The sequence below is a fragment of the Psittacula echo genome (assembly GCF_963264785.1).
Source record: "Psittacula echo genome assembly, chromosome: 12".
NCBI lineage: Eukaryota > Metazoa > Chordata > Aves > Psittaciformes > Psittacidae > Psittacula > Psittacula echo.
The window spans coordinates 7,609,298-7,636,979 of record NC_137747.1 but is presented as its reverse complement, the minus strand read 5'-3'; the positions used below and the strand labels follow the sequence as shown (position 1 = coordinate 7,636,979).

The window sequence follows — 27,682 nt, the reverse complement described above, 5'->3', positions numbered from 1 at the left end:
AGTTCTATGCTAATTTGATAGTAAACCCCTTACAAAACAGGTTTTCTTTATAATGGGAAAAAAACCAAACCCAAATCCAACACCACAAGCTAGTGAGAATTCAAGTAATCTATGCTCAATCTCTGTCCAAATGCTATAAGAAATTAATGCAGCATTCTAGAAGTACAGTGAACTTCTCAACCAGGACTCTAATACTGCATTTCTCATGGAGAAAAATGCCACAAAAATGCTCCACTTTCCACTTCAACCAGGACAAGCTTTAGATGACATTTACCACCACCACCACCAGTGTCGGAACAGAGGAAAAGCTGATCAGTTCTATACAAAGAAATTAAGAGCTATTCCAGTTTTGTTTCTGCGGTTTGTTATTAAACAAAGTTATATTAAACCATACAGTTTCTCACAAACTAGAAGTCATACATGGTTTTCAGACATCAACCGACTTGAAAAAAGGAAAAAAGAAGAAAATAAACGTAAGAAAATAAAGTAAAATAAAAAAAAAAGAAAGAGGGGAACCCCCCCCCCCAACAAACAAAACAAACCTACAACTGTTAAAAGTCTGGTGTTAGAATAACCAGCCTGGGTGAAGGCTGTTGTAGTTGGGGGGCTACTGTCAGCTTCTTCTGTATAAACTTGAACATCTCCATACCACAAACGCCTCCAAGTGGAGAACAGAATGATCAGTAAGAAATGGGAACAAGTAATATTGTTATATCCATCATCTAGCTTAATCTTGGCGCTCCACAACTCTAATAGCTGCTTAACAAACAATGGCTTCCCCCCCACCCAGAAAATAGCTCCACAAGTAAACAGTGTTCACAGTAATGCAATCAGTAACAGGTTTTGTTAGATCCTGTTAAATCAGGTGTATCTGCAAAGCTTTATACAGTTTAATGCGTAAGTATTCCAGTAAAATTAAGTGAAAACTAAGTTTCATTTCTACAGGGTAATATCTACCATACAAGACTAGATTATGTACAGTATGGGACCGGTGTGACAACTGCCTGTGTTTCTGGATGTTAAGCTATCTCACCCATCAGCTCAGTCTTTGTTTAAGTAAATCTGTAATAACTTGATATACAGACCTAAAAGCCTAGAGATTGATTTGGCAAGATTAGTGCTTACTACCACTGGACATACCCCAGTGCTGCAAAACTAAGTCGACCAGAGCATCCCATACCCAGAAGATTACGATTTGTTGACTTGAAAGTCTGGACTTCACATGTAAAACATTAAAACTATAATCCTAAGTGGAGTGAGGACAGTTATTAAACAAATACAGGCGAAGATGAACTGCATCTCTTCAGAAAGGTATGGAAGAATTGAAAAAGAAACAAGGAAATTTCTGGTTTTAGACAGCCCTGCTCTGCTCAGCTCAAGGCAAAACCAGCCCAAGTAGCTCTAAAACTACAATTCTTACTCAGCAAGCATAAAGGTAGATCCTGCACAAGATGATGCATCAGAGGCTTCAACAAGCACCTCTCCCCTCCACTGGATTTCCTAACACAAGATGTCTTTCAGCTTACAAACATCCAGCAGCCTTAAAAGCTTTTGCAGCCTGCTGGAATCAGTGCAGTGTCCACAGCTGCAAAGTGAATGTAGGGGGGAAAGGCCCCTGTTAAGAAAAACCCACAAATGCCTCTGGGGGCCGTTTTGGTCATTAGTGAAAATCGGGAATAGAAACTTCTTTCCAACAATACTCCTCCTGAAAAGATGGGTCACTGATCCATTATGAATATAGTTCTCACCATATAAAGCACCAAAAACGTCAGAAACAAGGAAAACAAAAACAAAATAATTCCTTAAATTATGATTTACAAGTTTGTACACTATTTCCTAAGCAAAACATTGACCTTACTGCAAAGTTTATAGATGAAAACTTGACCAGTTACTTTGAAGGGGAATGTATATCTGGCTATAACTTAAAGGTAGAAAATATTCACTGTTCTATATACACATTTCAAACAGGAGACAGTTAAACTGAACTGAATAGTTGTCAATATAACACCATGTTAACTCGCTGGCCACTAAACTAGACATCAGTAGCCAATTAGAAAGTTTGAGTTCTGTACTTCTAAAAATGCTCTTGTTCCTGTCCTGTTTACTTGGTTTTTAAAAAGGTATTATAGTGCATAGCCTAAGTCAGACTTTCAAAGAGATACAGCGCCTTTCAATGCAGTTTTTGCAGCATTTAAAAGGGACTTTTCTCCCTTCAAATTCGATGTTCATTGAAAAATCTGAATTGAGTGCTGTACTGTAGTAAAAATATTTCAGTCACAGACTGATATAAATGTATACTGTGCAGTACTAGGATTGTTTGATGTCCATCTGCACATGTTTTACTTGGGTTCTTCAATCGTCCCCTTGCTGAGGTCTGTCATTTTGGGGTATTTCACTTTCTTCTGGTCCAGCTCATTCTGAGCCCACAGTAGTAGTTTCAGTAATTTTGCCAGCTTGGGTGTTGATTCACGATTTTCATAGTCTAGAACAGCTTGATTAACCTCACTCCATACCTGGAAAAGAAATACTGGAGTTCAATAATAGCCTTCATATGATTAACACTGCTAATGTCACAAAGACATTGCAAAGATCACACCTAGTGTGCTAATTCCTCAGGACAAAGCTCCTCAGACTACAAGCCTGGAGAAAACAAGAGAGCCAAGTAGTTCAATACCTTATGGTTTTTGAACCTTGCTTAAGAAATACTTCTGTTCTTTTGTAACCATTAGATATATTATTTTTCTAAAAGTATCAACAATATCTGGACATTATTTTCATCACACATTAATAAAAGACATCAGTTTCCTTTTGCAAAAGGACTACCTTCTGTCGCTGCATCATGTTAAGCAAGTCTCCAAATGGTGATTCTTCAGGATTATCAAAGGCAAGCAAAGCCAGCGTGCGCTCCATTTCTGTCAGGCATTCCCTGCTCTCCTCCCCTTGCTCTGCTAATTGGGTCTGAGCAAATTCCAGAGCTGCTTCTGTCTCACGCTGCCGAATCAGCTCAATCAGATGCTGCTGCTACATAAGGAAGATACAGCAATATTAGCTAAAGAAATAAAATCTTCATTATGTCAAGGCTGTAATATTCAGACACTAGTGCAAAACTGGACACAAACACTAATCCATACTTCAACAGTTTGAGGTCAGTTGTTCTCAATGCACAAGAAAAGAAGCAGACATCTTTCAAAAATTTAATCAAAAAGGCAACCTGATGCTTCTGAATAACATGTTTTGAAAAGAAGCATTACTCAAATGCCCTGGTTTCAGTTGCAATGGAGTTAATTTTCATTTTAGCAGCTGGTACAAGGCTGTGTTTTGGTTTTAGTCTGAGAATAATATTGACAACACACTGCTGTTTCAGTTGTTGCAAAGTAGAGCTACTAAAATTCAGCCTAACAGTAACTGAAGCTGGTTAAGTCACAGACCATAGCTACTGTTGTAAGTTTTCATGTTGCTAATTGTATATGATGGTTCCTGCACCATGCCGCAAAGTTTCCTATCGCTACATTGGATTGGATATAAGGAAGAAATTCTTTACTGTGAGGGTGCTGAGGCACTGGAATGGGTTGCCCAGGGAGGTTGTGAATGCTCCATCCTTGGCGGTGTTCAAGGCCAGGTTGGATGAGGCCTTGGGTGGAATGGTGTAGTGTAAGGTGTCCCTGCTCATGGCAGGGGGGGTTGGAACTGGATGATCTTAAAGTCCTTTCCGGCCCTAACTATTCTATGATTCTACAAAACCATGCCAAGAACAAACACTTGAAATTGCATCCATGTTCAGTCACACAAACCTCCCAAGACACTGCTAAAGTCTGCTCTGCTTTTCCCAGTCTCTTAGCAAGCTTTAAAACACAGACAACATTTGCCACCTGTCCTTACCTGCAAATGGAAGTAAAGATATCTGTTTGTATCTAGCAATTCTGGATGGAGGCTGTTTATTAACGCAATGGCTTCTTGGATCTGTCCTTTCAATATCATTTCTCGAATCTTTATTCTTTCATCCAGAGTCTCTAAATCAACACTGGGTTCAATTCCTGACTCCATTCGAAATTTCTCTGCTGCTTCTTTAAAGCCCTCTGAAATAGAAACATTTTACCTATAAAATACATTTCCTTAAACACTTAAATATCAGTTTAAATGAAGAGACTTGAGTACTGCTTGTTCATTTGGGGTTTTTAAAGATTAAATCCAAACTTCTACTAAATTCTTCTCTATTTAAATAAGCGTTTAGCCAACAGACATCTAACAGGACATAATTCATTCTTAACTTATGCACCTTCTTCTAAAGATGCATGCAACTTGTAATCCCACACCTTTTAACTTGAACGTTTGCCTTATACTTAGAGCAATGTGCTTATTCCAAAGTGGCCTTTCCAAGATTTGGGCAGTTTTGCTTCACCCTCCAGCCCCCAAATCTGTTTCCAAAGGCCTAGCAGTATTAACAGCAGAACATTGCTTTCTTATACTATAAAGTACTATAAAAGTACTATAACTGTACTTTTTAAAAGTTCTAACAGCTACTTTAAATGCAAAGTCATGTTTTCATACACAGAGAAATGATTTATACCACCCACTGAGATGCTCTTCCTTCATCCCAGAGGCTTTACCTACACACCAGTGTAAACAGGGTGTAGATGGGACACAAATGCCTCCGCCCAGGCAACAGCTTAGTCTCATGGTATGTATCATAATTGCTAAGGACAACTTCTGAGGAGTTTTGATTGCTCTAAGTATAAAGTTAGGCAATGTGCTGTAGGGGTTAATATTTCTGGTCTGGAGCTGTTTTGTCAACAGTGCCCTTTCAAGAGTTTATCTTCCCAGCCAGTTAAAGCTTGTTTCTGATAGCTCTGTGCAGCTTTCAGTGTTATTTAACAAATGCAACATATCCTAAAGTCTGTTTTAAGACATAAAAAAAGGACATCGCAAAAAACCAGGTTGTGTTTCTCTGCAGCATTCCAGAAAACACTTTCTTTTTTGTATCTTTTAGCAGAGGAGTTAAGGTTTATGAATGTTACTTCTATTACATGGTAACTGCTCAGAACGTAAATCTTGGTCAGTTTACACAAGAGCAGTTGTACATTTCTAAGAGCAGCCAACAGCAATCACCAAGTTCTCAAAGCTCTTAATTTCACTCTACTGAGTGGTATATTCTAGCCAAAACAGTCTTGATAAAGTAAGTGACATTTGTTCAAGAGCCTCCTAAGCATCACTAGTCACTGTTACCTGTAACAAGGTAGTTCATGATAAGGCGGTTCATGTCTGCTCTCTGGATATGCAAGTTATTAAGTTTTTCCATCCATTCATCTTTTGTGATTTCATCTGGTTTTTCTGTATAACTCATCCTGGACTCTTACTACAAGAAAAGCAAAGCATCTCATTTAACAGGATTCAAGCAATAGTGAGTGCCATGTGTGTAAGCACTGTGTTACTACCTACCATCTTTGTATCTTTTTTATGAGATCTTCTAAACTAATAAACCAAATGAGAGCCTTTTTTCTCAAACTACAATTTCATACGTTCCTTCTCCTTGTTCCTGCACACCTTCACATCTACCAGCCAGTCTCTAAAGCTGCTTTCATCAGTTATTAGAATAAAACATTCGAATACCATCTTCTTTTACTTACTCCAAATAAAACTTGGCTGGAATTCATACATGACACACAACATCACTGTGTGAAAAAGTGAATCAAACGGTTTGACAACTAGCCAGAAAAAAAAAAGTAGCAAACTTCTAAAGCAAAGCCTATGTAAGCAGCATTTGCTTTAAAGTCTTCCCCAAAACTTAGGGCGGCTCCGTATATTGTACAGCTACAAAACTACACATTACATTACCCAATGTACAACTAAAGACTTACGCTTAGCTTTGCTGTCCCCAAAAGTGCTCCTGTCAATGCTACTATTAAAATGTTATCTCCTAGTATTTCTTTCGACATTTATTTCCCGATTGGTAAGCAAAGCGCTTTGCTAAACCCGGCATTTAACCACTGCTACCGCCAAGTCACGACGACGGGGCAGCGAAAGGGGAGGAGAGGCGGCAACAACAACAGCAACAGGCACCGCCACCCCTCGCATGCAAACACGCGCGGCAGCGCGCCTTCTCATCACCAGCCACTTCCAAAAGGTTCTTCCTTCTCTCAACTACCGCCAAACCCCCACCGCGCCCAGGGGAACCGGCCGGCTGGAGGCACGATCAGCCCGGGGCCGGCCGAGGAGCCGATCGGGCCCCGGCTCCGCATTCACACCGCTCCCAACCCAACCACGCGGCAGGGGAACCAGGCTCCCGCCACAACGGGCTCTGGCGGCCTAGAAACACACGGGACGTTCACCCGCTGGGGGACCCCGACCTCCCTCCACCGCCCCGCAACCCCCGGCCCGCCGAGCCGCTGCCCCCAGCCTGGCCCTCCACGGGGCCCGGGACACCGAAGCGCTCGGCCGCGCTCGCCACAGGCCCAGCGCCTCCCCGCCACCCGCAGCAGCCGGCAGCAGTTTGAACCGCGGGGCCATGCGAAGGGCCCCGGCAGTCCCCGTCCCCCCGAGGGCAGGTGCGGACCGCCCAGCGCCATCTTACCGAGCGCGCCGCGATGCCGGCTCCGACGCACAAACACGGGGCCTCCACCGCCTCCGCCAGGCCGCTGGCGCGGATCTCGCGAGAGCCGTCCTCTCTGCCAATCAGCAAGAAGCTGTAACCATAGAGGCGTCCCGCGGGATAGATTGTACACCCGTCCGTATGGATCCACCCCGCCGGCGGTACCATAGAGACGGCACTGGGGTTGGCGGTGCGTTAGAGCCGCGGTCGTCAGTGGAGTGGCCGAGGCCTGGGTGGGTCTGGCTGTAGGATGGCAGCAGGATGGCCGCTGTGCCGCTCAGGCGCAGCCACGCGGCAGCGCTAGCCCGCCGGATCGCGGTCACCGGAGGCGGCTGCGCCGAGCGGGGTAGAGGGCCAGGCCTCGTTCCTTACCCGCCACCCCTCGCGGCCGCAGGGCAGGCGGTGAGGCCGGGCCGGTGGTGCTTCCGCTTGCGGTCATGACCACCTTTCCCAGGAGCTCCCACGGCTGCTCTGATCACATCCTTGCCTGACGCGTTAATAATGCCTCTCAGTGGGAGAGGGACAACAACCGGCAGTAACAACCGAGGCAGAAATTGATGGTTTTGTTGGTCTGGTGCACCGGCAGCCTGTTGACCACCTACACGGAGCAGAACAGTTGTTCTAGAGCCTTCCTTGGCAAGGGCTGGCCATTTGAGTTCGAGCTGCTGCGTCAGAGTTGGCCCTGTCAAGATAGTGGGAAGGGAGGAGAGAGGGTTTGCTGCAAGTCCCAACTAGTAAAGTTCCACCAGTTTCCACGTCGATATGAACTGGGGGCTCTGGTTTGTGACCTCTGTCAGACTTTGTCTTGGCTGCTGAGGAGAGTTAATAAACTGACTGTGGTTAAACCCAGTGGGGTTTGTGACTCAAAGCACTTGACAGCAAACAAGAACACACCTCAGTTTGTGTGTTAACGTGGACAGTGAGCTGAAGGCGTACAACTTTTATTCTGCAAATGAAACTGCTCATAAAAATGTAATTTCACTTACACAGATAATTTTAAATCAAAACCTCATTTCTATTGGCTATGCTTCAGCTTTGATCTTTTCACTCATTTTACACTGGTTTTTGTAACTGCTCAAAAAAGCACAGCCAAAACACAGCGAGTCAAACTCGCTTTGATTACAGTTGTTCTTAGATTGAAACCAAGAAAATGTGCAATGAAATGACTTTATTATTTTAACTTACCTCCCCATGCAAAGCACCAAGTTTATAAACAACACACATTGTTGGTCAAAGGACTTCAAATATTTAGTAACAGATGCTATTAGTTGTGACAAAGCAAGCTACAGCTGGCAAGTACCCCTGTTGATTGGAGAGGGCTCTTCCTCAGGCTTTACCCTAAAAGCTAATCTCAATTAATTTGGCTTGTTGGGAAGCAGAAATGTTCAGGCCCTATTTTGGAAGCAGTGGGCTTGTAAATTTTGCTTTGGCTTACCCTGGTTCTTGTTAGCTCCTCCCTAAAAGGTGGAGTTTCTCACGAAACTTCCATGAAGAGGGAGAGAGGGTAAAGCTGCTCTTCTCTAGGGGGGGTTACTCACTTGTCAATTGAGGGAGACGTACCCCTAACAAGAGAGGAGGCAACAGAGTGTAGTTCATAGCCACAATTGCTGTTTACAGGTAAAGAACAGGTATCATTGTTTTCTAGGAAGTAGAATAATGTAGTGAATAAGTAAGATAAAAATGTGTGAGCTGCTGTTTGGTTTCATGCTTGACTGTGAGGTGCTGGCACATGGTTTTCTAGAGGCTGAGAAGCCCAACCAACTGCAACAGAGGTTTCTTTTTACTCCTTTGTTGTTCCTGAGCTAAAGAAGTAAGAATGGGCTGAAAGCAGCTCCTGAGTTGTGGGTTTGCTTGTCATGAAGTATAGTTTGGTTTGTTGTTTGAGGTTTTCTTTATATTTGTAGGAATTGGTATTTCTTCTGACCATAATGTTAACAAAAAGAAGCTTGCAGTGTTTCTGAGCAGAGTATCATGGCCAGCTGCATTCTTTTCCTTTAATATGCTATCCCTAGTTTTTTGATGTTTCTGTTAACATCAAACATTCTTGGAAACTGTGCTTTCATTTGAGAGAAGAGGCGTTATAACAACTTCAGTTGCAACAACCACATTGAATGTTACTATAATAGCATTTTTTTACTGAGTCTGAAAGCAAAGTGACTTTCTAATGCATGAATTGTTTTTATGCAGTTAAATACTACTAAATAGTACTACTGCTAGTGCCACCTTTTTTTGATGGCATTATTAGCCCAATGTGATAAAATCCTAAGTATATTTAAAAAAACTTTATAGAACTGTTATGCCTTTATCTTGACACTGGCCTTTTGTTTCTGTACCAATGCTCTGGGTGTAATGAAATCTCTGCATGTTTGGGGGACTGAGCAGTATCTTGAGTAATAAATGACACATTTACATGACTCCTGATAGAAAGCTGCCTTATGACCTTCTGTATTTTCCTCTTTTTAACTTGTATCTCACTGAATAAATGTTTGATCATTCCATGTATAATACCCATGGCTGTCTTTAATGAAGATGAATGCTTTTGTTCCCTCTTCTTCATAACTTGGAATACTTAGGGATTTGGAAATACCAATCTTGCATGACTTTGTTAAAATTTACAAAATTAAGAAAGGAGTAGGAAAACACAAAACTGTGCAACAATTCCTACATTATTCCCTCTTTTCCTAGCACTAGCATCTGATTCTGTTAAACACCCCTCACATTCTCCCCAGATTTGGAACCAAACCTGTCTTCTATTGCCTGGGGAAAACCTTGCATGATACTTCTGTGAGTCCAAAGTTGGATTAAAATGTGTGGAAATAAACTACTTTGTTCTGAGGAAACTGTCCCATGGTTTCAATATGCCACCATCCTATAAGAATCTTAAAGTAATGAGGGCAGGAATAATATGAAAAGTTGGATTTTGGGGTAAGACTATACAGTTGAGATAAAATGAAACGTAAGTACTGTAATTCAGTGCAGTTTGTAGAATTTTTACATGAATTAGGATTTGATAAAGCCTAATTTCAAAAAGCCAATTTAATGACTGATATTTGGAGTTGAGTGAATTCCAACCCAAGATCAATAATTCCTGGAGCACTCACAAAAACCCCGCAAAAAAAAGGCACAGGGGGAGTGTGGAGTTTACCTAGAACTGGGGGTAAAAAATATCTGCAAGTTTCTGTCTGCTGATAGGGCATTGCTTTATTTCTGTGAATAAGATTAACCCTTAGTAGAGTATTTCTCTGTGTTCATTCAGTCTTTGCAACAAATGAAATATCAGGAGCCTTGAAGAATCAAGGACCCATAAGATACACTACTTCAACATCTGACGTATCTATTTTGAGTGCTGTGCTGAAATCCAGGGACAGAGGCCTTTTTCCATAAAAAAAAGAGGTAAAAGTGAGGCACAACCAACAGAAATTGGTCTCTTCTGACCTAAAATGATCAAGTATCTGTTAAAAATACCAGAGATGGAGGGAAGAGAACTTGCTCATTTGTTTCCATCCTCCTACTCTTCTCATAGGTTAACTCTGTCTCTAGTTTTTACCTGGCTACTGAAATTTGCTCACCAGAACATTCAGTGAGGAAGAACTGAGAGAAAGGGTGAGCATAAAGTAAGTATTATGTTGAAGGGGTTTGCATCTTCAAAAACTGGAGACGGTTGCTGTCTTGGTGAAGGAAAAGGTGGGTGTGAGAGCAGAAATGACATCCCACATCTAAGGAGACCATCTCTTTTAAGGAAAGTTAGGGCTGAGGGATTTATTGGTACCTCAGCACAAGCTTTTGCTGTGTTTAAGGAAAGGTGGACAAGGTGCTTATTAGACTGTTTTAGAAGCTGATTGGTAGTCATCAATCTCTGTTAGGATTTCCCAGCAGTGTTTTCAGTTCAAACCAGTTAGAGACTATCATCATGTTATATGCAAGGAGGCCTAAACCAAAATAAAAGCTGCTTCTGCTTTCCTGCCAGGACAGTGCAGATTCAGAGCAGTAACCCAGGAGCAAACTTCCTAAATTAAGGGAAATTAGGCTTTTACAGGAAAAAAAATAGGAAGGGAAAAAACTGAGGTGCTAATGGTACCCTTATCAGGTGTTTAGTAGCAAAGGTAGATAGTCTGACTTGGTCTTGAAATTGTAATGTGGTTTGGATGGTATTCACTGGGTGTGCAAAATGAATCAGTATTATGTTAAGATGGTGTAAGCCCCTTACCAAATGTATGTAAGGGGAATGTAATACCTGTTTCACTGCTGGATCTCCTATCACGGGCATCCCCTTTTCACCGCTGGTGTGCAATTCCATGTTTTGCATGCTCCCTTTCCCTTGGTGTGAAATTCCTGGGTTTGAGCACTCCCTAGATGCTAAATTTGTCCATTAACAACATGTTTTAGCTTTTCCCAGGGCATAAATCCCAGTGCAGCTTGATCTACCAAAGCATAAGGTATTTCCCTTCCATGTGCTTTTAATTTATTGTAGTTGCAGAACGAAAATCAAACTCTGCTTGCCTTTAATCATGGTGTCTTGTACTTTTGCACAGCAGTCCATTGGGGGGGATTTACGTCTCGGTGTTCCTGTGTAAGTATTTAAACTGCCCAGTTTTACAGATGGAGAAAGAGGCTGACTGTGGTAATAGTACCTTTTCCAACATTATCCTGAGCTTTTAGCACCAGAAGTCACCTGTATAGAATGTAAGCTTCTAAAAGGTGCAAATTATTTGATGGAATCCTGTAATTCATGCAAAGTGTGTGTGCGTTTCCTCGTTTTCATTCCTTAAATCCATTTCAGTAAACGCTGTACCTGCCTGGGATCCAGCTGAAATCAATATTATCAACCCATGAGGAAAAATGTGCAGCATCAGGGTCAGTCAAAAAGCCAAACCCCTCACTTCCAGCTGCCTGAAAGGCTCTTCAGGTGGCCAGGTCAGGCCTCATAGGTGCTCCTGTAAACATGAGCACCCATCAGTGACTGCAAGCTGCAGGTTGTTAATATCAAATAATGGCAATAGAAACAAAACATGTAAATGGGAATTAACTATTTATAGATATGTATTGCTGCTTAGATCCTGGAGAGCCTTTTGGTTAGCCTGACCCTTTTAAAAGGGAACCAACCTCCATGAGGTGGATGAGCTGATCACTGAACTTCGCTTCCTCAGCACTCCATAACCTGGACCCAGAGGAAAGCACTACTGCAGCAATTGCTGTTTGACTCTTTAAAGTAGGTAGAACAGGAATAAACCAAACCCCAACGGAGTACGCACAGGTGGGCAGCACGGAGCAGCTGACTGCAAGCAGGAGAGGGGCTCCTCTGCCATGTTAATCCTGTCACGAAGCTGTGCTTCTCTGAGAGGTCATTGCGAACAAAACGGTGTTTAGCGCTGTTAATGTGCAGTTTTGCTCACGAATAAAGCCGGGGTTCTGTGAGGTAAGATCACCCCGTATTTTAGGTATGAGAATCGCGAGTAGGCTTTGTTGATCCGACAGAACTGGTCTACAGAGGAAGCCCTGAGGTGACCGGAGCTTTCCGCCTCCCATGCGGGGAGGACGGGCGCGGCCCGCGGGAGGCGGGAAGCGCGGCCAGGGCTGCGTCCTACCCGCCCCTTCGCCAGGGGGCGCGCGGGCCCGCCTCCAACCGAAGTCCTCCGGGAGCCGTGCGCAAAGCGAAGCGCTCTAGGCAAGCCGTGGGTCGCCACTTCGGTCTCTATGGTAGCGGGGGAGGAGCGCCCCCGCCCAGCGCTCTGGCGCGGCTGCGAGAAGGAAATGGCGGCTCGGCTCGGCTGAGACCCGCGGCGGCAGCGAGATCCCCGCACCCCCTCCCCGCGGTGAGTGAGGGAAGGAGGGCGGCAAGCAGCCGGAGAACGCACCGGGACGGGAGGAGAAAGGGGAGCGGGGCTCGCTGCTGCGGCGGAGAGGTCGCGGCAAAGGTGCGGCCGCCTCCTCCGGCCTGGACGCCTTTGAGCTCGGACTATAAAATGGAGGCGGGCGGGTGGTGCGGGTCAGGGCGGCCCCAGGGACCCCAGCGGCGGGCGGTGCGGCCTGTTTTCAGGGGGACCGTCGGTGCGGCTGTAGGGCGCGGGCACGCCGGAGGCCTGGCCCAGTTCCAGAGGAGGTCGGCGACTCAATGCGGGGCCCCCGGAGGACGCTGAGAGCCGCCGCCCCGTAAGCTCATAACGTGGTTGGGCCTGAGCGGAGAGGACGCCCTCCCCGGGCGGAGCGGGCTGGAAGGCGGGATCCTCCATGTTGGGGAAAAAAGGAGAGAGAGGACGGGTGTGCTCTGAGGCGATCGACGCCATAACCAAGCTGACACCGGCGAGCTTCTCCGTAACGTCAGGACCGACTTTAACCGCCTTTCCCGTTCAGTTCCACCGTTGCCCTAGTACCGGATGCGGGGTCGTTGGGGCGGGGGTAGCGCACGCCGCTGGGAACCCCGCAACTCAGTGCTGGGGCTGGGGGCCCTCGGAGGGTGGGCTTAGAACTCACCTGCCACGAGGTGATGGCTATTATCTTTGGGCGGTGGAGGTGATCTCCTTATTGGTGAGTTAAACAAGAAAAGTGGAACTTTATCATACTCCTTGTGGGGGGAAAAGAGGAGGGGTTGGATTTTTAGACAGTAGGGATTGTTGGCTGGCTTTAAATACTCAATAAATACCCTGTCAATAACTGTTCTCCATCCCTTGAGCTAATGTACCGAACCACTGTCTCTTGGAGGTGATGGTAGTTTGGAGCTGCTCATTTGGCTTGCAAAAGCCGTTCTTTGATGCTGACCAAATACTGTTTCATACAATTAAGTAGTTTTCAGTGTATACCTCCAAGCGATAGCTATATTTTAGTAGTGGGTTAAGAAGATCTACCGTTTTAGCTTGTCATTTTTAACTTGGAAAGAACCTTAAATCTTTTTAAGGTGTTACGAAATGCATGTGTGTTACAGTCTCCCTGCTCTTTGTATTTTCAGTAATGCAAAACAGTGTAACATGCAGTTTTTCCTTGCATGTGCTTTCATGTTTTCCTTCTAGGAACTTCAGGGAGACAAAAAAATGCTGATTTCTTTTATTTGACTCAAAGGATGTATATAGTATTCCTGTTTTCCCTGGTTATTCCCCCTCGATCTATTTAAGATATTTTTGCAGAAATAGCTCTTTTGAATACTGAATCAGCACAGCCTTGTTTAAGTAAATTCTTTGGCAGCTGCTACTCAGCTATATTTTCCTTTATTTGATGAGAATTTGCTTTTTTTTGTCTTTCTGTTTTACCCAGTTTTCTTGTAAGTGGCAATTTGAATTGGTTTAGCTTCAACTGTGTCGTTGCTACTTCTACAAACAAAATATACAAGTTGTTCAAGCACTTTAATTGCTGGTCAATGACAAATGATAATGTGTAGTTACTGCACAAGTGTAGCACATACTGTGTTAATTGTAATAGATATTTTGGGTTGTGCTCCACTTTTATGTATGCCAGCTGCTTGTTACTGTTCTTTTGATATTTGGAACTTTCTATAGGAATAAATATAGACATGCACTCAAAATAGCTCTTCACTTGGGCCTTAAATTTATTTTTCCCTTGATGGCTGCAGAAACATTGCTCAAAAATGTGGTTTAATGCATTTTGGTGGAAGAATAAAGGCTCATGTTAACCTTCAGCCTACTTGGAGACCACATGACCCCAGTGATTTGCAAATCAAGTAATTGTTGATTTCAAGACCAGCATTTAAATAATGTTTTTTTACAAGCTTTCTGTGGTATTTGGTTTTCTGAAGGTATTTATATTTTAGTTGTTTTCTGTTGGTATGCAAATGAAGTTTGCAAATGCATGTATGTGACAAAATACAGATCTTAAAACTGTTCAAATATAAAATGATACATGTAATTCACGCATCATTTGTCTTTTGAGTTTAAAAAAACCCCAGCCAACCAACCCTGAAACTCCCAAAAGCAATGTTAATAGAATTGTCTGAGTCCATAGTAGTAAATAGGAGTATTTCAGTGTCTAGGAGACTCATCAAAAGGCAGTTGTTTGTTCTACTTAATCCTGCTTCATCACTAAGATTTTCTGGTAGTAGGTTATGTTATTTGTTTCCCACTTAAAATAGTAATTGTCTTCAGAGTTGTAACTTAAAACTGTAGGATTTTAATTCTATACAGCCTGAAACTTCAGCTAGAAATAGTAAGTGGGGAGAGGAAGGGCAAGGATTATAGGGGTTAGGCTGAGACTTTATCAAGTTTAACTGCTAAAGATGGAAAAAGGGGCTGTATTAGGTAAGAGTAAGATTAGGTGGTTGTGGTAATATCTATCTAAACTAGTACTATTCTCTGGTGCACTTTCTCTGCCTAGTGTCGTAGTGCTGCAAATAGTAGGACAGTGGTAGGAGATTTAAGGAAAGGATTTCAATATACGTAAGATTCAACTAGTTTATGCAAGAGCTGGTTGTGCTTTTTGTATGCTGTCAGGCCTGTCTCCTCACTAGGAGAATCTTCCAACAACTGTGAGTTACAAGGGTTGTACTACTATTAAGTTTTTATCTAATATAGCTTCTGAAATCAGTGAAAACTTCACAGGTACTAATGGTGGTAGAAGTCTCGAGCATTCACAGACTTTGAGGTTAAGAAAACTGTTAGGTGTCCAGTTAGGGAGTAAGAAACAAAGATTAAATGTGCGTTACGTGTGTTCTCACAGTAAACGCCAACCAAAATTGGGAACTGAACTGTTTACTGCATTGTTAATAGCATGGGGGTGTGCTGTAGTTACTGTGCTTCACTAAATTTTGTAGATAAATTAATTTGTTTTACTTCATTTAATGAAGCCTTTTTGTTGGAATAAGAATGAAAATGGTAGCTGCTTGTATTTTAGCTTTTTACAAATGAAATAAGGGAAAAAGTATAAACCCACAAGATTTTTATTTTTCTTCAGCAGCTGTGCTGATGAAGTCAAATCATAATCCTGCAGTTGTTTTGAGTCATTTCTGTATGCACAGTTTTGACTGACAGCAAGAATTAGACATGCCAGAGGATACAGATTGTTTAATTAGAAACTAAGTACAACAGTTGAGGCTGTGTAGCTAGTTTATGTACAGTTATAATGCCAACTTGATAAAAAGCCTGTACAGCTTTACTAGTTGGTGTAAAACTGTTTGAAAAGGGGGATTTTTAAGTACAGTGGAAGTATTCAAGCTGAAATCTGACAGTTGTAGGATTGTCATCTTACATGTTTAAATATGAACAAGCTTATGAGCTGCTGAAGAGTTCAACTGTGGGGTTCTCTGATTTAGCCCCTGTGTTCTGAATATTCCATTACCAGTTAACAGCTGCTGAACTGTTGCTGTTCAGTTAAGGACAGTGCTCCTGGCAGTCATGATGAAGAGCTCATTTCTTTGGTACTTAGAGTGGATGAATGCCAGATTGTGTGAATCACCTTTCCAAAGTGCATTTTTTTCCTGTGCAGTTGCTGAAAATGTGTTTTCAGTGCTGCTGAAGAAGTCAGATTCAGTAGCAGACACTGAACATTAGTCAGATAAGTAGTATGTATGTGTAAAATATTTTCAGTAAAGGAATGGTAAAGATACTGTGTATTGAGTTTACCCAATAACAGTCAGAGTTTGTAATTGACATTTCTGTTGCCTAAACTTAGAACCATGGCTTGTAAAACTGGCCTGTGCTTGGGCCTTTAAAAGGTTTATTACACAGAGATGCTTATGTTTGTTTCTTTTAATCTAAGCTTGTGACCACAGACAACTGCCTTCTTTGTTCTTAATCTATATAAAGGGGAGAAAGAAAAAATTAGAGCTATCTACACTGTTTGTGATTCTGCTCACAACTTTTCCTAATGAGCAAAGTCTATTTGCTGTCTCATTTTTGCTCATACTATTCAGACCCCAAGAGCAGAACTAACCTGACCAAAAGTAAATCAATTTTATTTTGCTGTCTTTGGGTAAATTTTCATTGTTAGGGCAGATATGGGATTAGCTAACTTGGAAGAATGTGAATAAAGGCTTCAGAAGGTGTTACAGGAGTAGTAAAACAGCCAGCTGTCAATCTGTTAGTAAGCCAATAGAGTGTATGTGCATAGTCTTTTAAGCACCCATGAAGCTCTGGACTAGAAAATACCAATGGCATGTGTATAATACTTTTCTTTCCTCTTAAAATTAGTTAGTATTCCCTCAAATGCAGAAAACAGTAAATTGAATATGAATTTTGTTCATTGAACATGATTACGGGCCTTTGGGTTGGAGGATGTGCATAGTCTAAGTGCTGTTACTAAAGCTATGTTAATACAGTTGTCAGTTACAATTCTTTTCCCAGTTACTCACAAAGCTGTGCTGGCAAAAGCCCTAATATGTATGCAAATATTTTGTAATCTGTTTGCTAATGTAACTTTTTTCATTCAAGGAATTTGAATGAACTTTCAAAGTCTGGCTTCCTCCTGAGATAAACTGCTGCCCTCCTTGGAAGGGCCTGTACTAGTGTGTTGCTGGAACTTTCTTCTTACATGTGCAGCTGCACTGATAAACCACCATTGCACCAGGATGGTGCACACCTGGTACCCCACCCTGCAAACAGAATGACTGAGGTGAAAGTACAGGTTTGCGGTGTAATCAACACTGGCACAAGGCACTTATACCAGCACAGCTCTGTTGTTTAGATATTGTATCCCTTCACCTTGAGCAGTTGTGACAGTGAACATCTGTAGTGTAGGTATGATCACAGTCCTGTCTATAATTAAGTAAAATTTTCATGTTCGCCAGATTTCTGGTGGACCTGCTGCTAAAGCGCCTCAAATGTTTCTATGAGAAATCACTATTTAGTTGTGGGAACTTCACTCTCATTCAAAGAAGCACTTTTTGCTCCTTATCCAGAATAAAATACACGTGTAATACTTGGTGCTGTCCTCATTCTGCTGCACTTTCTGCTGAGTGGTAATCCCTTCTTTCCTTGAATTTTTTCTTCTGGCTCTTCTGATCCTCTATGATGAAATCTGAAATAAGAATTTTTAAGGATTTTTTGCTTGAGAAGACGATATTCTAGTCTGAAAGACACAAAAATAAACTCCAGAATGTTTGTATTCTGTATAAATCGGAGAGCTAGTTCATGCGTTTTTGCTTGGAGTCGTTACGTTCTGTGGAGCTGTTCATTGCCTTTTGTAACTACTGCTATGCGCTAGTTGTCTGTGTGTGTACGGTAATGTGGCTCTATCACACACATTAAGTTCCCCACTTTCAGGAGGTCCCTCATTCACTGCAAACGTGCAGGGCTGCTGTCCTGTGTGTGCAGTTTTCCGCCATGTGAGGCAGTGGCCTTCTTATGAGGCTTACATAAGGTAAGTGGGTAGCCTGACAGAAACCGTGGAGAAGGATGATGATGTATGTATTCATTTCAGACATACAGTAGAGAGGGTTTATAGTAATGGGTTACTAAGTACACTTTATTTTTTAAGGATTAATACCTTTATTATTAAAAGTACAGAGACCAAGTGATTGTATTTATTGTTTTTAAGGGAAGCTCTTTAGCTTTTTAAAATTAATCATTTGCTTAATGATTTTAAGAAGTAAGCTGTCAAGTTCATTTGCTGTGAAGTTTATTGTTGATTTAGACTGTTTCTTCAGTACTATTCTCAAGCAGATGAAAGTGGTCTTGTGAAATCATAAATGCATTTGGTCTTATTTTTCATGAGAGAGAAATATGGAAGAGAATTGAACACTTGTTTCTGCATCTCTGGAAATAAAAAGAGTAATTGATGTTTGTGTTTTAAATCTCAGTAGCTGATTGGCATCAGCACTGCATTTTGGTGGTGCTTGGTATCATGTAAATGTGCACTTAATAGGTTCTCCTGTGCCAAGACAGGACAAGGTGTTTTGCACGATTTACTGGACATTTGAAATAAGTTTTCAACACCAAATAAAAAAGCAGCTGCATTTAAAGTCAGAAAGCCTTTAAACCACAAAACATTGAAATGGTCAATCTGAGTTTCCAGGGGTGTCTGTTGGTAGAAGGGTGCTAGTGGCAGACATTACTGAGTTCCTTGTGAAACCACATCACAGCACCAAAAGGTCTTACGGTACCTTCAGAGATTTTTTGATAAAATGCCAGGGAGATTGAGGAAGGGGGAGTATCAAAAAGGGTGCAGAAGCCTCTGAATTAATGCCCTCAACATTCCCCTGGGAGATCTAATCATGTTTGTGCGCTAAGGTGTCCCTGAAGAGCTTTTCCCTTGCATCAGAGACTCCTGCAATATGGGTACCATCAGACATTTATTTCTGCCATCTTCAGAGGATGCAGATTCTCTGTTGTCTGGTGCAGCTGTATCTATCCAGAGGGAGCCTTCTCTCCCATGGCACTTGAGTCAGTTTTTTTCCATTACTTTTGGTAGGAGCTTCGATGGGGGTACCGCTGAACACAGAAAAATGAGGCTTTAGAAGTGCTAGAACCTGTCTTTGTAAAGAGACGTGGGAAGGTGAGGGAAGCAGCAGGTCTGTGTGGAAGGATGGAATGTAAGACTACTGTAGATGTCAGTGGTGATATCCCTGACAAATTAATATCATGTGCATCTGGGGGTGAAATGCTATTCTGATACTTAAAGCTATCTTAAAACTACATCCTGGTGATGCTTTGTCATAATTTGGCTCTTTAGCACTGTTAATATTTGCCTGAAATTATAACTGCTTTATGCAGTGTTTAAGGAGTGCGCATTCCTTAAATTGGGATAGCTCATTTCTGAGGAATGTGGCGGTATTACTGAATTATGTATTACTGAATCTACTTCATGCAAATTTCAAGGCTTTTTAATGTGTGAAGTTTTTAAATGGGAATCACGTACTAACTCTGAATAGGAAGGAATTAACTGCCACTTGTAAGTTGTTAGTGTTGTGGGTGTATGAGGTGATGGGTTTGTTTAGAATCTTGGAACTAATGTAGTGTGTTTAATGATCATCAGCAGAGCAGTTACAGACCAGTAGTACAGTTCTTGTAGCATTTTTCTCTTGTAGATCTAACTGTAAGTATTGAAATACTTTGATTTTATGCAGATTCTATCTTTAACATGATCTTTCAAATGTAAGCAGCTTCTGATACAAAATCTTCGCATTTACCAGGGATGCTTGGACTCCTGACTTTGAACTGTGGCTTGCCCATAGCAGTCAAGTAGTGAGAGAGTAAATTATTTGGGGTGCAGGGGAGGAGTCCAGGATCACAGTGATTTTCTTGCATCTCCCCTTATCTATACTTGAGCCATACAACTGTGGCCTCTCTTCTGTCTTGTCACAGCATTCCCATTTCACAACTTTCTGAAGGGTGTTTTCCTTCTTTCAGAAGGAAGATACTTAAATCAGTAAACAGTAGATGCGTTATATATGAAAATAAAAGACTGTGTGCTAGTTGTACTTGGTCATCTGATTTTTCTATCACTTCTCATGTAAGTCAGTTGCTCTTGCATCTCTCACAGATGAAGAGATGGAGGAGCTGCACTGCAGCCCCAGCTGTACAGGGCTTCTCCAGTTCTAGTGCAGGACCTGCTTCCTGCTGTCCTTGGGGGCCAGTGGGTTGCACCTTTTGTCCATGTCTGAATGGAACTGCTCATTTATGTACAAAGTAGGTTTTGCCTTACTGGCTTCCTTTGAGCTGCTTTTTGTAATGCTTGTTGATGCAAGGGATTAGTTTCGCCACTGTTCTCTCGAAAGTGCAGGTTTCCCAGATGTCATCTTTGATAAATAGGGATGCAAAGTAATATCCAATGGGATCAGTCTTCTGAGTGGGAATGGCATCAGCTAAGCCATACCAACATTTCTTTATTTGCATCAGGAATTATGTCCTTGTTTGAGTTCTAAGTCCGTTTTTTTTTTTTTTTCCATGTGATATTAACATATTTGCTTATTAGGAATTCTCTAATGCTGGCCAAGCCCAGTTCATCTTTTATAGGGAATAAAATGTGCAAACAGTGTTGGTTGTGATTGGAATCACTGTTACAGCATTCTGGAAAGGATGCTTTCTGTCCTGTTTATAGCATCCTGCAGTTTCTTTGATATTTAAGAAACCTGTCCTGGATAATTGAGCTCTAGCCAAATATATTGCACGTCAAGCCTTTTAATTCTGAAGAAACTCACAGGAAAATATACCTAGAGGCCTGTTATACCAGTAATTCATACTGAAGCTAGTATATTCAATACTGACATTGGCTGTGTCAGGATGTGGAGATGAAACTGGTAACTGATGAATGAGACCTGCTTTTGAAAGATAGAAGGTGTAAGACTCTTACACTTTGAATTTCTTATCAAGTGCAAACTGTGTTTGTTTCTCTCATTATAACCCTAGTTTGCAGAACCTTGTGTTGGCCATAGTGGTCTTGATTTCTGTCCTGTTGTTGGGCACTGGCCATTCAATTTCCAAAATGTACCTAAAACATTAACTTGAGCTTCAATAAGACATTCTTCTGTAGAGTTCTTAGGATGAGTAGGGAATAAGAGAACTAATAGGTGCCAGATACTAATACTTGGACTAAAGAATTCCTGCAAGGTGCTTGTGTAACCTCTGAATAATGAGATACCAGCACTTGTGCAGATTGCAGCAAACTGAGTATTGAAGAGTGCTGACATCCAAGAACATGAAATGAGGTGCAGCGTGTTTCATCATGTAGCTGTTGACAATGAGAATTAACATTCATGACAGGATAAAGATCATTGGTCTTTCATATAGGATCCTCAGAAAGCTAAATATAACAGCTGGTTAAGCAGAAACTGAGAAATTTACCCTCAATTCTGACAGATTATTTTTATCTCAGTCCTCAGATAAAGGTGAAATTATTTCTTCTGGGTCTGTTTTTTTTTTTTTTAGTTCATGTTAAAAGGTTTTATTACTAAGCTGTCTTTCAAGATCCTTTTTTAGAGTGAAGTCTTCCCGGTGAACTGAGGCAGGAATTCTTAATGCAGTTAAAATAGTAAGTTCTAGAAAAGACTAAATCTTTCTGCAGTCAGTGCAGCCACTGAATGTCTTATTACCTGATAAGGCAAATGAGAGAAAAAGTAACAGTGGCGACACTGCCTGAATGTATATTTGTTGGTAACTTTTTGAATTGGCCTTTGTCTAAAAATATAAACACAAGAAGAGTGGGAAATGTTGACGTTCTTTAAAAGCTTTTCTCTGTCATCATCAGCTTAAGATGTTACATTGAGGTGTCTTAAAAAGGACTTAATGAAGTCAGCATCAGCAGATCCAGGTGTCCCTGAGCTGCATGTCCTGCAGTTAACGCCTCTCAGCCCTGTGTTACTGGCATGGGTAATTGCTCTTTTGCCTGAAATTTGTATGAGCTGTTGGCTTACAGAGATGGCAGTAGATAGCAGTATGCTTTTCTTGAGGTTTTGTCTGAATGGGAGAGAGATAAAGAGAAATGGAGTGAGATTACAAGCTTTTTGTTGTTGATGTTTAACAAAGGATAGATTTTTAACGTGTGATTTTTGAACGAGTGGCATTGCAGTAGCAGGATTTGGAATTTGGGAGTATCTTTTCTGTCTCATGTTAAATTAGCTGCTGAGAACTCCTCTGGAATTTCTTCAAGGCATATTTAGTTAACACTGCACAGGTTTACAGAAATACTTGATGTGGGTGATGGCCCCTGTCATCTTAGAGAGTAGGCAGCCCTGGGGTTTTGGGTTTGTCGTTGCTTGAGAATAGTTGACCATGTTGAAATTAAAAGTTTGTGATAGTTTTTTCCTGAGTAGGATACTTTGGTTCATCAGCTGCTTCTGTACTTCAGGTCCAGAATGAATTCAAGTGCTGAACTTGTGCTGAGAAAACTGGAACATTTTATCTGCAAAACAGTGGGGAGGGAGAGAAACCTGAATGTTCTTTTGGCTGAATATTCTATCTGAAGATACTGTGCAGCAGCTTTATGCTCCACTTCTGATCAGTGACTGTTCTGTTTCACTGAAATGCTCCCATTATTACAGTTTGTAAGCTTAAAACAGAACCTTGACTTGAGGGGGCAATTGAAATCCTGTTGGCTGAGATCTGATGGGCACATGCTGCGTGGATGATGGTGTGCACGAGTTGAGTGAGATGGCAGCGTGGTGCTACACCAGCTCAGCCTGCTTGGAGGGGATCGTGTTCTCCATCCCTGTTCTTGAATGTCTTTATGCTAGTTCTAATGATCATTATTTTTATCCTTTGGCTCACTCTTTGGTGGGTTCATTTTCTGCTGAATTCATAAGCTGAATGTTTGCTAAGGAGCCTGATGACTGTGTTGGAGCTGTGTGTGGTGGATGTGGCATAGACCATATAACTGAGCACAGGAGAAGGGAGCAGGACAGCAGCAGCCCAAGTAGTGTCAAGGGCTGTATTTTGTTCTTTGTAGTTCATAAACATGGATTTAATAAGTACTGTGAATCCTCTGTTTAATGGGGACCTGCTGTCTATCTTCTGTAACCATGTAAATCAAGCTAGGGTTTGTATTGGCAAAGCTTGCTTCATCTCTGAGGGGAGAAGGGAATTTTCGTGTAAGAAACTCTTGGTTTACCTTTCTAACTTCTTTAATAGTTATTCTTAGGAGCTTAAGCATTTTCACTGTAGCGATTGCTTACCACAGAGGTTGTTAACCAAAGCAAACCCTGAGGTTTTTAATAAGCAACAGTATATATGTTTAATATTAGTTTGCCTTTCTGTTGTGTCATTTACAGAGATTCTTGCATCATTTTTCAGAGGTATATAATATCCTTTCTAAAAGAGATGTGGCAGAAAGGGAGGATGATGCTGATGGTAATTGGCCATTAGGGGAACTACAATAGTTTTCAGTTTCTGAACTTGCAGTTTCAGAAATGTGATTACTGTATTAGGAGGTATAAGATTAATTTCATCACAAAGGATCTTCAGCTCCTTTAAAACAAGATAACCAGTTTGCTGCTTCAGCTTAGGCTTCTGTCAGAATCTCAACTGCAGTTGAATAGTGAACTTGAGAACAGAATGGGCAAAAAATCACACTGAGTTTGGAAGAGAAGCAGATATTTGAAGGCTTCCGAAGTTGCCTTATGTTGCAGTAAATATTTTTGTAGGCACTTAGAACATTTGAAGTGCAAATTATAATTGAGTTAAGGCTTTGTACTTTCATATGTTGATAATATTTGATTTTTCAGCTTCTTTTAGTCATTTAAGTGTATTAAAATGCAGTTTTGTAAAAGCAGATTTATGTAAAATAAGCTTGAATCTTCCTCTGTTTTTAATGAAGAAAAATAATTTGGACCAAATGGGGGAGGAAAATATGGAGATACTGAATGATAATAACAAACAACCAAGAGTGTTACAGCAAATGTAGGGGACTGTAATTGTAGTGGTTTAAGTGTATTGAATTTTTATACCTCTCAAATTTGATTATTTTTAAATTGCAGTTCTGTTAAAGTTTTTTCTATAGGTAATAATAATGAGATAACATCTGCTAATGCAAACCAGCATGATTCTTGCATAGAATCGCTTGGGTTTCAGTTATTACTTGTGTTAAAAATGCTATTTCATGTTAAATCAGAGCTGTACACTGCACTGTGCAGCTTTGCCACTGGGTGGGGTATGAGTACCGTTGTATAAAGGATTGCGTTCAACGAGCCAGAATGTCTCCTGAGAAGAGAGGAGAATCCCGACTCCACGTTGGGAATTCTTTAGTGGTATCAGCGCCGCAGCTCAAATGTAATTGCAAAGAGCGCATTGAACACAAGACCTTGAATGCACCAATACATAATTGTGCACTGTGAAGGCAATCCTTTGCACAATTCTTTCTTTCAAATGTTACTGGATAAGTTACTCGTAGGATGCCTTTTTTTTTTTTTGCCTGTTTTAGAGTTTGTTTCATAGTTTAATATTAGAGCTGAACAAGAAGTGTTTAGCTGACTTTCCCTCTTCCTATAGGCCTATCACTTAAAAAATTGCATGATGTGTGATCAATTGGAGATTCTGAACAGGGAGATTGAGAGGTTATTGCAGAACAGCAGCGTGGAAGAAGGCACTTTAAACTCAGACTGTCTTCAGCCATCAGTGACTGACTCCCTGGATATAATCACTGATCCAGACAATGAAGCAAAATATTTATTAGAGCAGGTATTCAATGCCATGAGATATAGCACCAGGGTCTTCAAAAGTAGTTTATTCTGTTGTCTTCTTTTTGTTGTTTGTTTCCTTCCCTTTCTGGAGTGGGAACAGTTGGCTGAGGGAAAAAATGTTGATAATATACGTAATGTGCCTAGAGAAGGTCAAGGGGAAGGAAGTCCTGATGTGGATCTAGCTACAAACCCATAATGTTTTTCTTAATTCTTCTTTGCCACAGTCATGCAAATTCTGAGATTTACTGTTCATGAAATAATAAAGTGATCCACTGATGGAAATCAGATTTGGGAGGGATTTGTCTTTTCCCCTCTCCTTATTTCTGGAACAGTGGCATGGCAGTGGAGAACACCTAGAGACAATCATGGCTTAGGAAATAAAAAGTATTCCTAAAAGCAAAGACGCTTTAAGAGTTGGGGGCTTGGGAGATTTGGAGAGGGAAAAAAAGTGTCCTTTAAAAAGAAAAGACTGTGTATTGGCATGTCTGTGAAGGGTTATCTAATCTGTTCTTAAATTCTCCCAGTTTTTACTCCTTTGAAAGTTACTAATGTTTTAGTCATTCCCTGCACCTTCTGTGACAGTTCTGCATCTTTTAATGGCAGAACACAACATGCAGACTCTGTCCAGTATTGCTCTTTTGTTCTCACTAGTATTTTATAGGCCAGTTCAAAAGTGACATTTTCTGTCTTGTCCATCTGGTCCTCCTTTTCCTCCCTGATTATTTTCCAGTGTTCTTGTAGTTTGGTAGACTACCTTGGGCTAGATCCTACTCATTATCCAAGCTCACCTGCTTGGAAGCAGGCAGTCAGTGTTGATGTTCCATTGCCATTCTGCACATCAGTTGGGACCCCTGGACTATCCACTTGCTCTTGTTCAGGTGCTTTAAAGGAATTCCTTACGATTTTGAGATGGTTTCCAAGGGTTGCTTTTTGGGAAGCTTTATTGTTACTTATAGAATCTGCTGTCCTTGAAAATAAAGCTTCTGAAATGTTCTATATTGCAAACCTTACTAGTGAAAAGGACAGTAAAAAGAAATATTATTCTTAATTCTGAAGCTCAGCTATAAATTTTTAGTACTTTTATTACGAAATCACCAAGTAATCACTTGGATTTAAATCCTCAAAGCTGCAGGTGTCTTCTGCAGATGTCTTTAGTACAAACTGGTAAATCTTCCCTACTGTAACCTTGAGCATGCTGATGGGGTTTAAAAGCATTTCTGCAGTTTCATTGCACACTATGAAATTTCACTCTCGGGATGCTTTTAAACTCTGTAAATGGACAGACTTGTTTATTACAGTTTGTTGCTGTTCTGGAAGCCTAATGGGATCTAATCGAATTGATGAGAGTACAGTCATATTTGGTATTTATTTCAGAGGTCTCAGCTGGTGGAGGTGGTATTGGTTTACTTGGACTTTTCATTCCAGTTTCTTTGTCTTTTGGAGAGCAGAAAACTCTCAAGAAGGTAATAAAATGAGTGATAGAGGCAAAACAATTCCAAATCTATGTAGAAAATAGCAAGATCAGTTCATAAATACATCGGTGCCTGATTTTGTTTCCTTTTTTTCCCCCCACAGGAGGCAGCAGGAAAAGGAGAATTTCTAGGATTTGGTCCTGCTGACAGCTCAGAGACTCGGTCTGGCACCTCAGAATCATGTGCTGGAGGGAGAATGCTGAATGACTCTGATCCTTTGCTGCCCTCCTCTGGCTCTCGTTTTCGTTCAGCTCTGCAGGGAGAAACCATTCAAACCTCTAATGCTGTGTCAGGTAAAGCATATAGAGGACATTGAAGAGACTTCTTAGTTCTTTACATTTTATCTGGGATTTAAATCTCAGGATTTGGATTACCTCTTCTTGTAGCTTTTAACGCTTCTTCGTCTTTCAAGGTAAACAAAGATGTAATCTTGAGCTGTTTTGACTTATTCCCTTCTGTTGCAGCCTTTTTCTGATACGAATATAATTTTAGTAGTGTTTATAAAAAACCCTATACTTAGTGATGTGTTTTCCAGGGGAACTTAATGACATTTCCTACTGGATTGAAGCAGTTTCAGCTTTTGACCTGTGTCTCAGAGGCTTAAAATTCGCTTTTTATTCTGGATGTTATGCTGAAAGTAGTAAGTTACTATTAAATAGATGTTCTGGAGTCTGCTGCTTTTACAGCAACGTTTATAGTATCTCACTGAAATGACTGTTAAGTTACAACTTAAGTGTTCATTTTTTTTAGCCTATCTGCATGGATGTTCATGTTTCTGTAGCACTGACAAGTTAACATTTCTATTGTAGCATTGTTAAATATAGTGCTTAAAAGCAGAGGAATTGCACTATAGAGAGGTGGTGCTGGATAAGGCAGAACAATAAAGCAACTGTTGCAGTGTGTGCAATAAAGAGGCATTTATCACCAGTGCACACTGCAAGACTGGGAAAAGCTTATTAAAGGATGTCTATGAAACCTGTAAGTGTAATATGTGCAGCTGTTAATATTCCCTTTTGGCTGTCCTGTGCAGTTCTTGAGCCAGGAATACTCATGTAACTACTCCACAAAACACTCTTGGGGGAGAGCTGGAGGATGTTTCTTGTTGTTTTTAAAGTGCTGTTTCTGTTTACCCAGTTCAGGATATACTTACCACTACATAGTATAGTTTCACATGAGCAATGTAATTGCAATGACTGCAAAATACAGTTTTTGCACTCATTGAGGAGAATATTTATATGGCATGCAACTCATTTAAAGCAGTGAACCATGATGTAATACAAACTTCAATCCACGATGATGTTATTCCTGAATTAGTCAGAATGCAGTCTCAGATCTTGTATTTCTTCCTGTTATTTGCTTCTCTCAAATAAGAGAGTCTCCTGGTACACTGGGAAAGACTTTAGAGGAAAAAAAGGGTTCCTGATTGTCAGCACAGTTGCTTTCTTTTTCCCATATTGCTCATTGGTCATTCCTGTAGATCATACAGGCAGAAAACCTGTTTGTAAGTAACTAATGGCAAGGAGCAGCCTTTCTGCAATTTCATTCTACACAGGCTTTTATATTTGAGAATATTTC

General features: G+C 41.2%; 2 protein-coding genes across 4 annotated transcripts in view; one reads left to right on the top strand and one right to left on the bottom strand.

Annotated features, from left to right (window-relative positions):
- Window positions 1-295: 295 nt before the first annotated feature.
- On the bottom strand, window positions 296-8,025 carry GID8 (GID complex subunit 8 homolog). The gene is made up of 6 exons (XM_080627992.1): window positions 7,772-8,025; window positions 6,569-7,268; window positions 5,224-5,353; window positions 3,880-4,076; window positions 2,824-3,021; window positions 296-2,513 (listed from the first exon to the last, which is right to left on the bottom strand). Exons 3-6 carry the CDS (start codon window positions 5,339-5,341, stop codon window positions 2,340-2,342), a joined length of 687 nt encoding a protein of 228 aa, XP_080484118.1. The 5' UTR covers window positions 5,342-5,353; window positions 6,569-7,268; window positions 7,772-8,025; the 3' UTR covers window positions 296-2,339.
- A 4,268-nt stretch (window positions 8,026-12,293) lies between these two features.
- Window positions 12,294-27,682, top strand: part of DIDO1 (death inducer-obliterator 1) — a 52,299-nt gene continuing 36,910 nt past the window's right edge. Inside the window, exons 1-2 of one of the 3 annotated variants that reach the window (XM_080628208.1) lie at window positions 12,294-12,399; window positions 26,211-26,400. In XM_080628208.1, the coding sequence (XP_080484334.1) occupies window positions 26,304-26,400 (97 nt within the window). In that variant the 5' untranslated portion in view covers window positions 12,294-12,399; window positions 26,211-26,303. The other 2 variants (XM_080628207.1, XM_080628209.1) reach the window with 2 other exon arrangements.

What these genes read in the sequence shown, in the direction of transcription:
- GID8 (XM_080627992.1), bottom strand. Translation starts at nt 5,341, where the DNA reads ATGAGTTATACAGAAAAACCAGATGAAATCACAAAAGATGAATGGATG. An exon ending in CATGAACTACCTTGTTACAG is followed by an intron (nt 4,077 to 5,223) that starts GTAACAGTGACT and finishes TTTCTATTTCAG; the next exon opens with AGGGCTTTAAAGAAGCAGCA. An exon ending in ACATGATGCAGCGACAGAAG is followed by an intron (nt 2,514 to 2,823) that starts GTAGTCCTTTTG and finishes TTTCTTTTCCAG; the next exon opens with GTATGGAGTGAGGTTAATCA.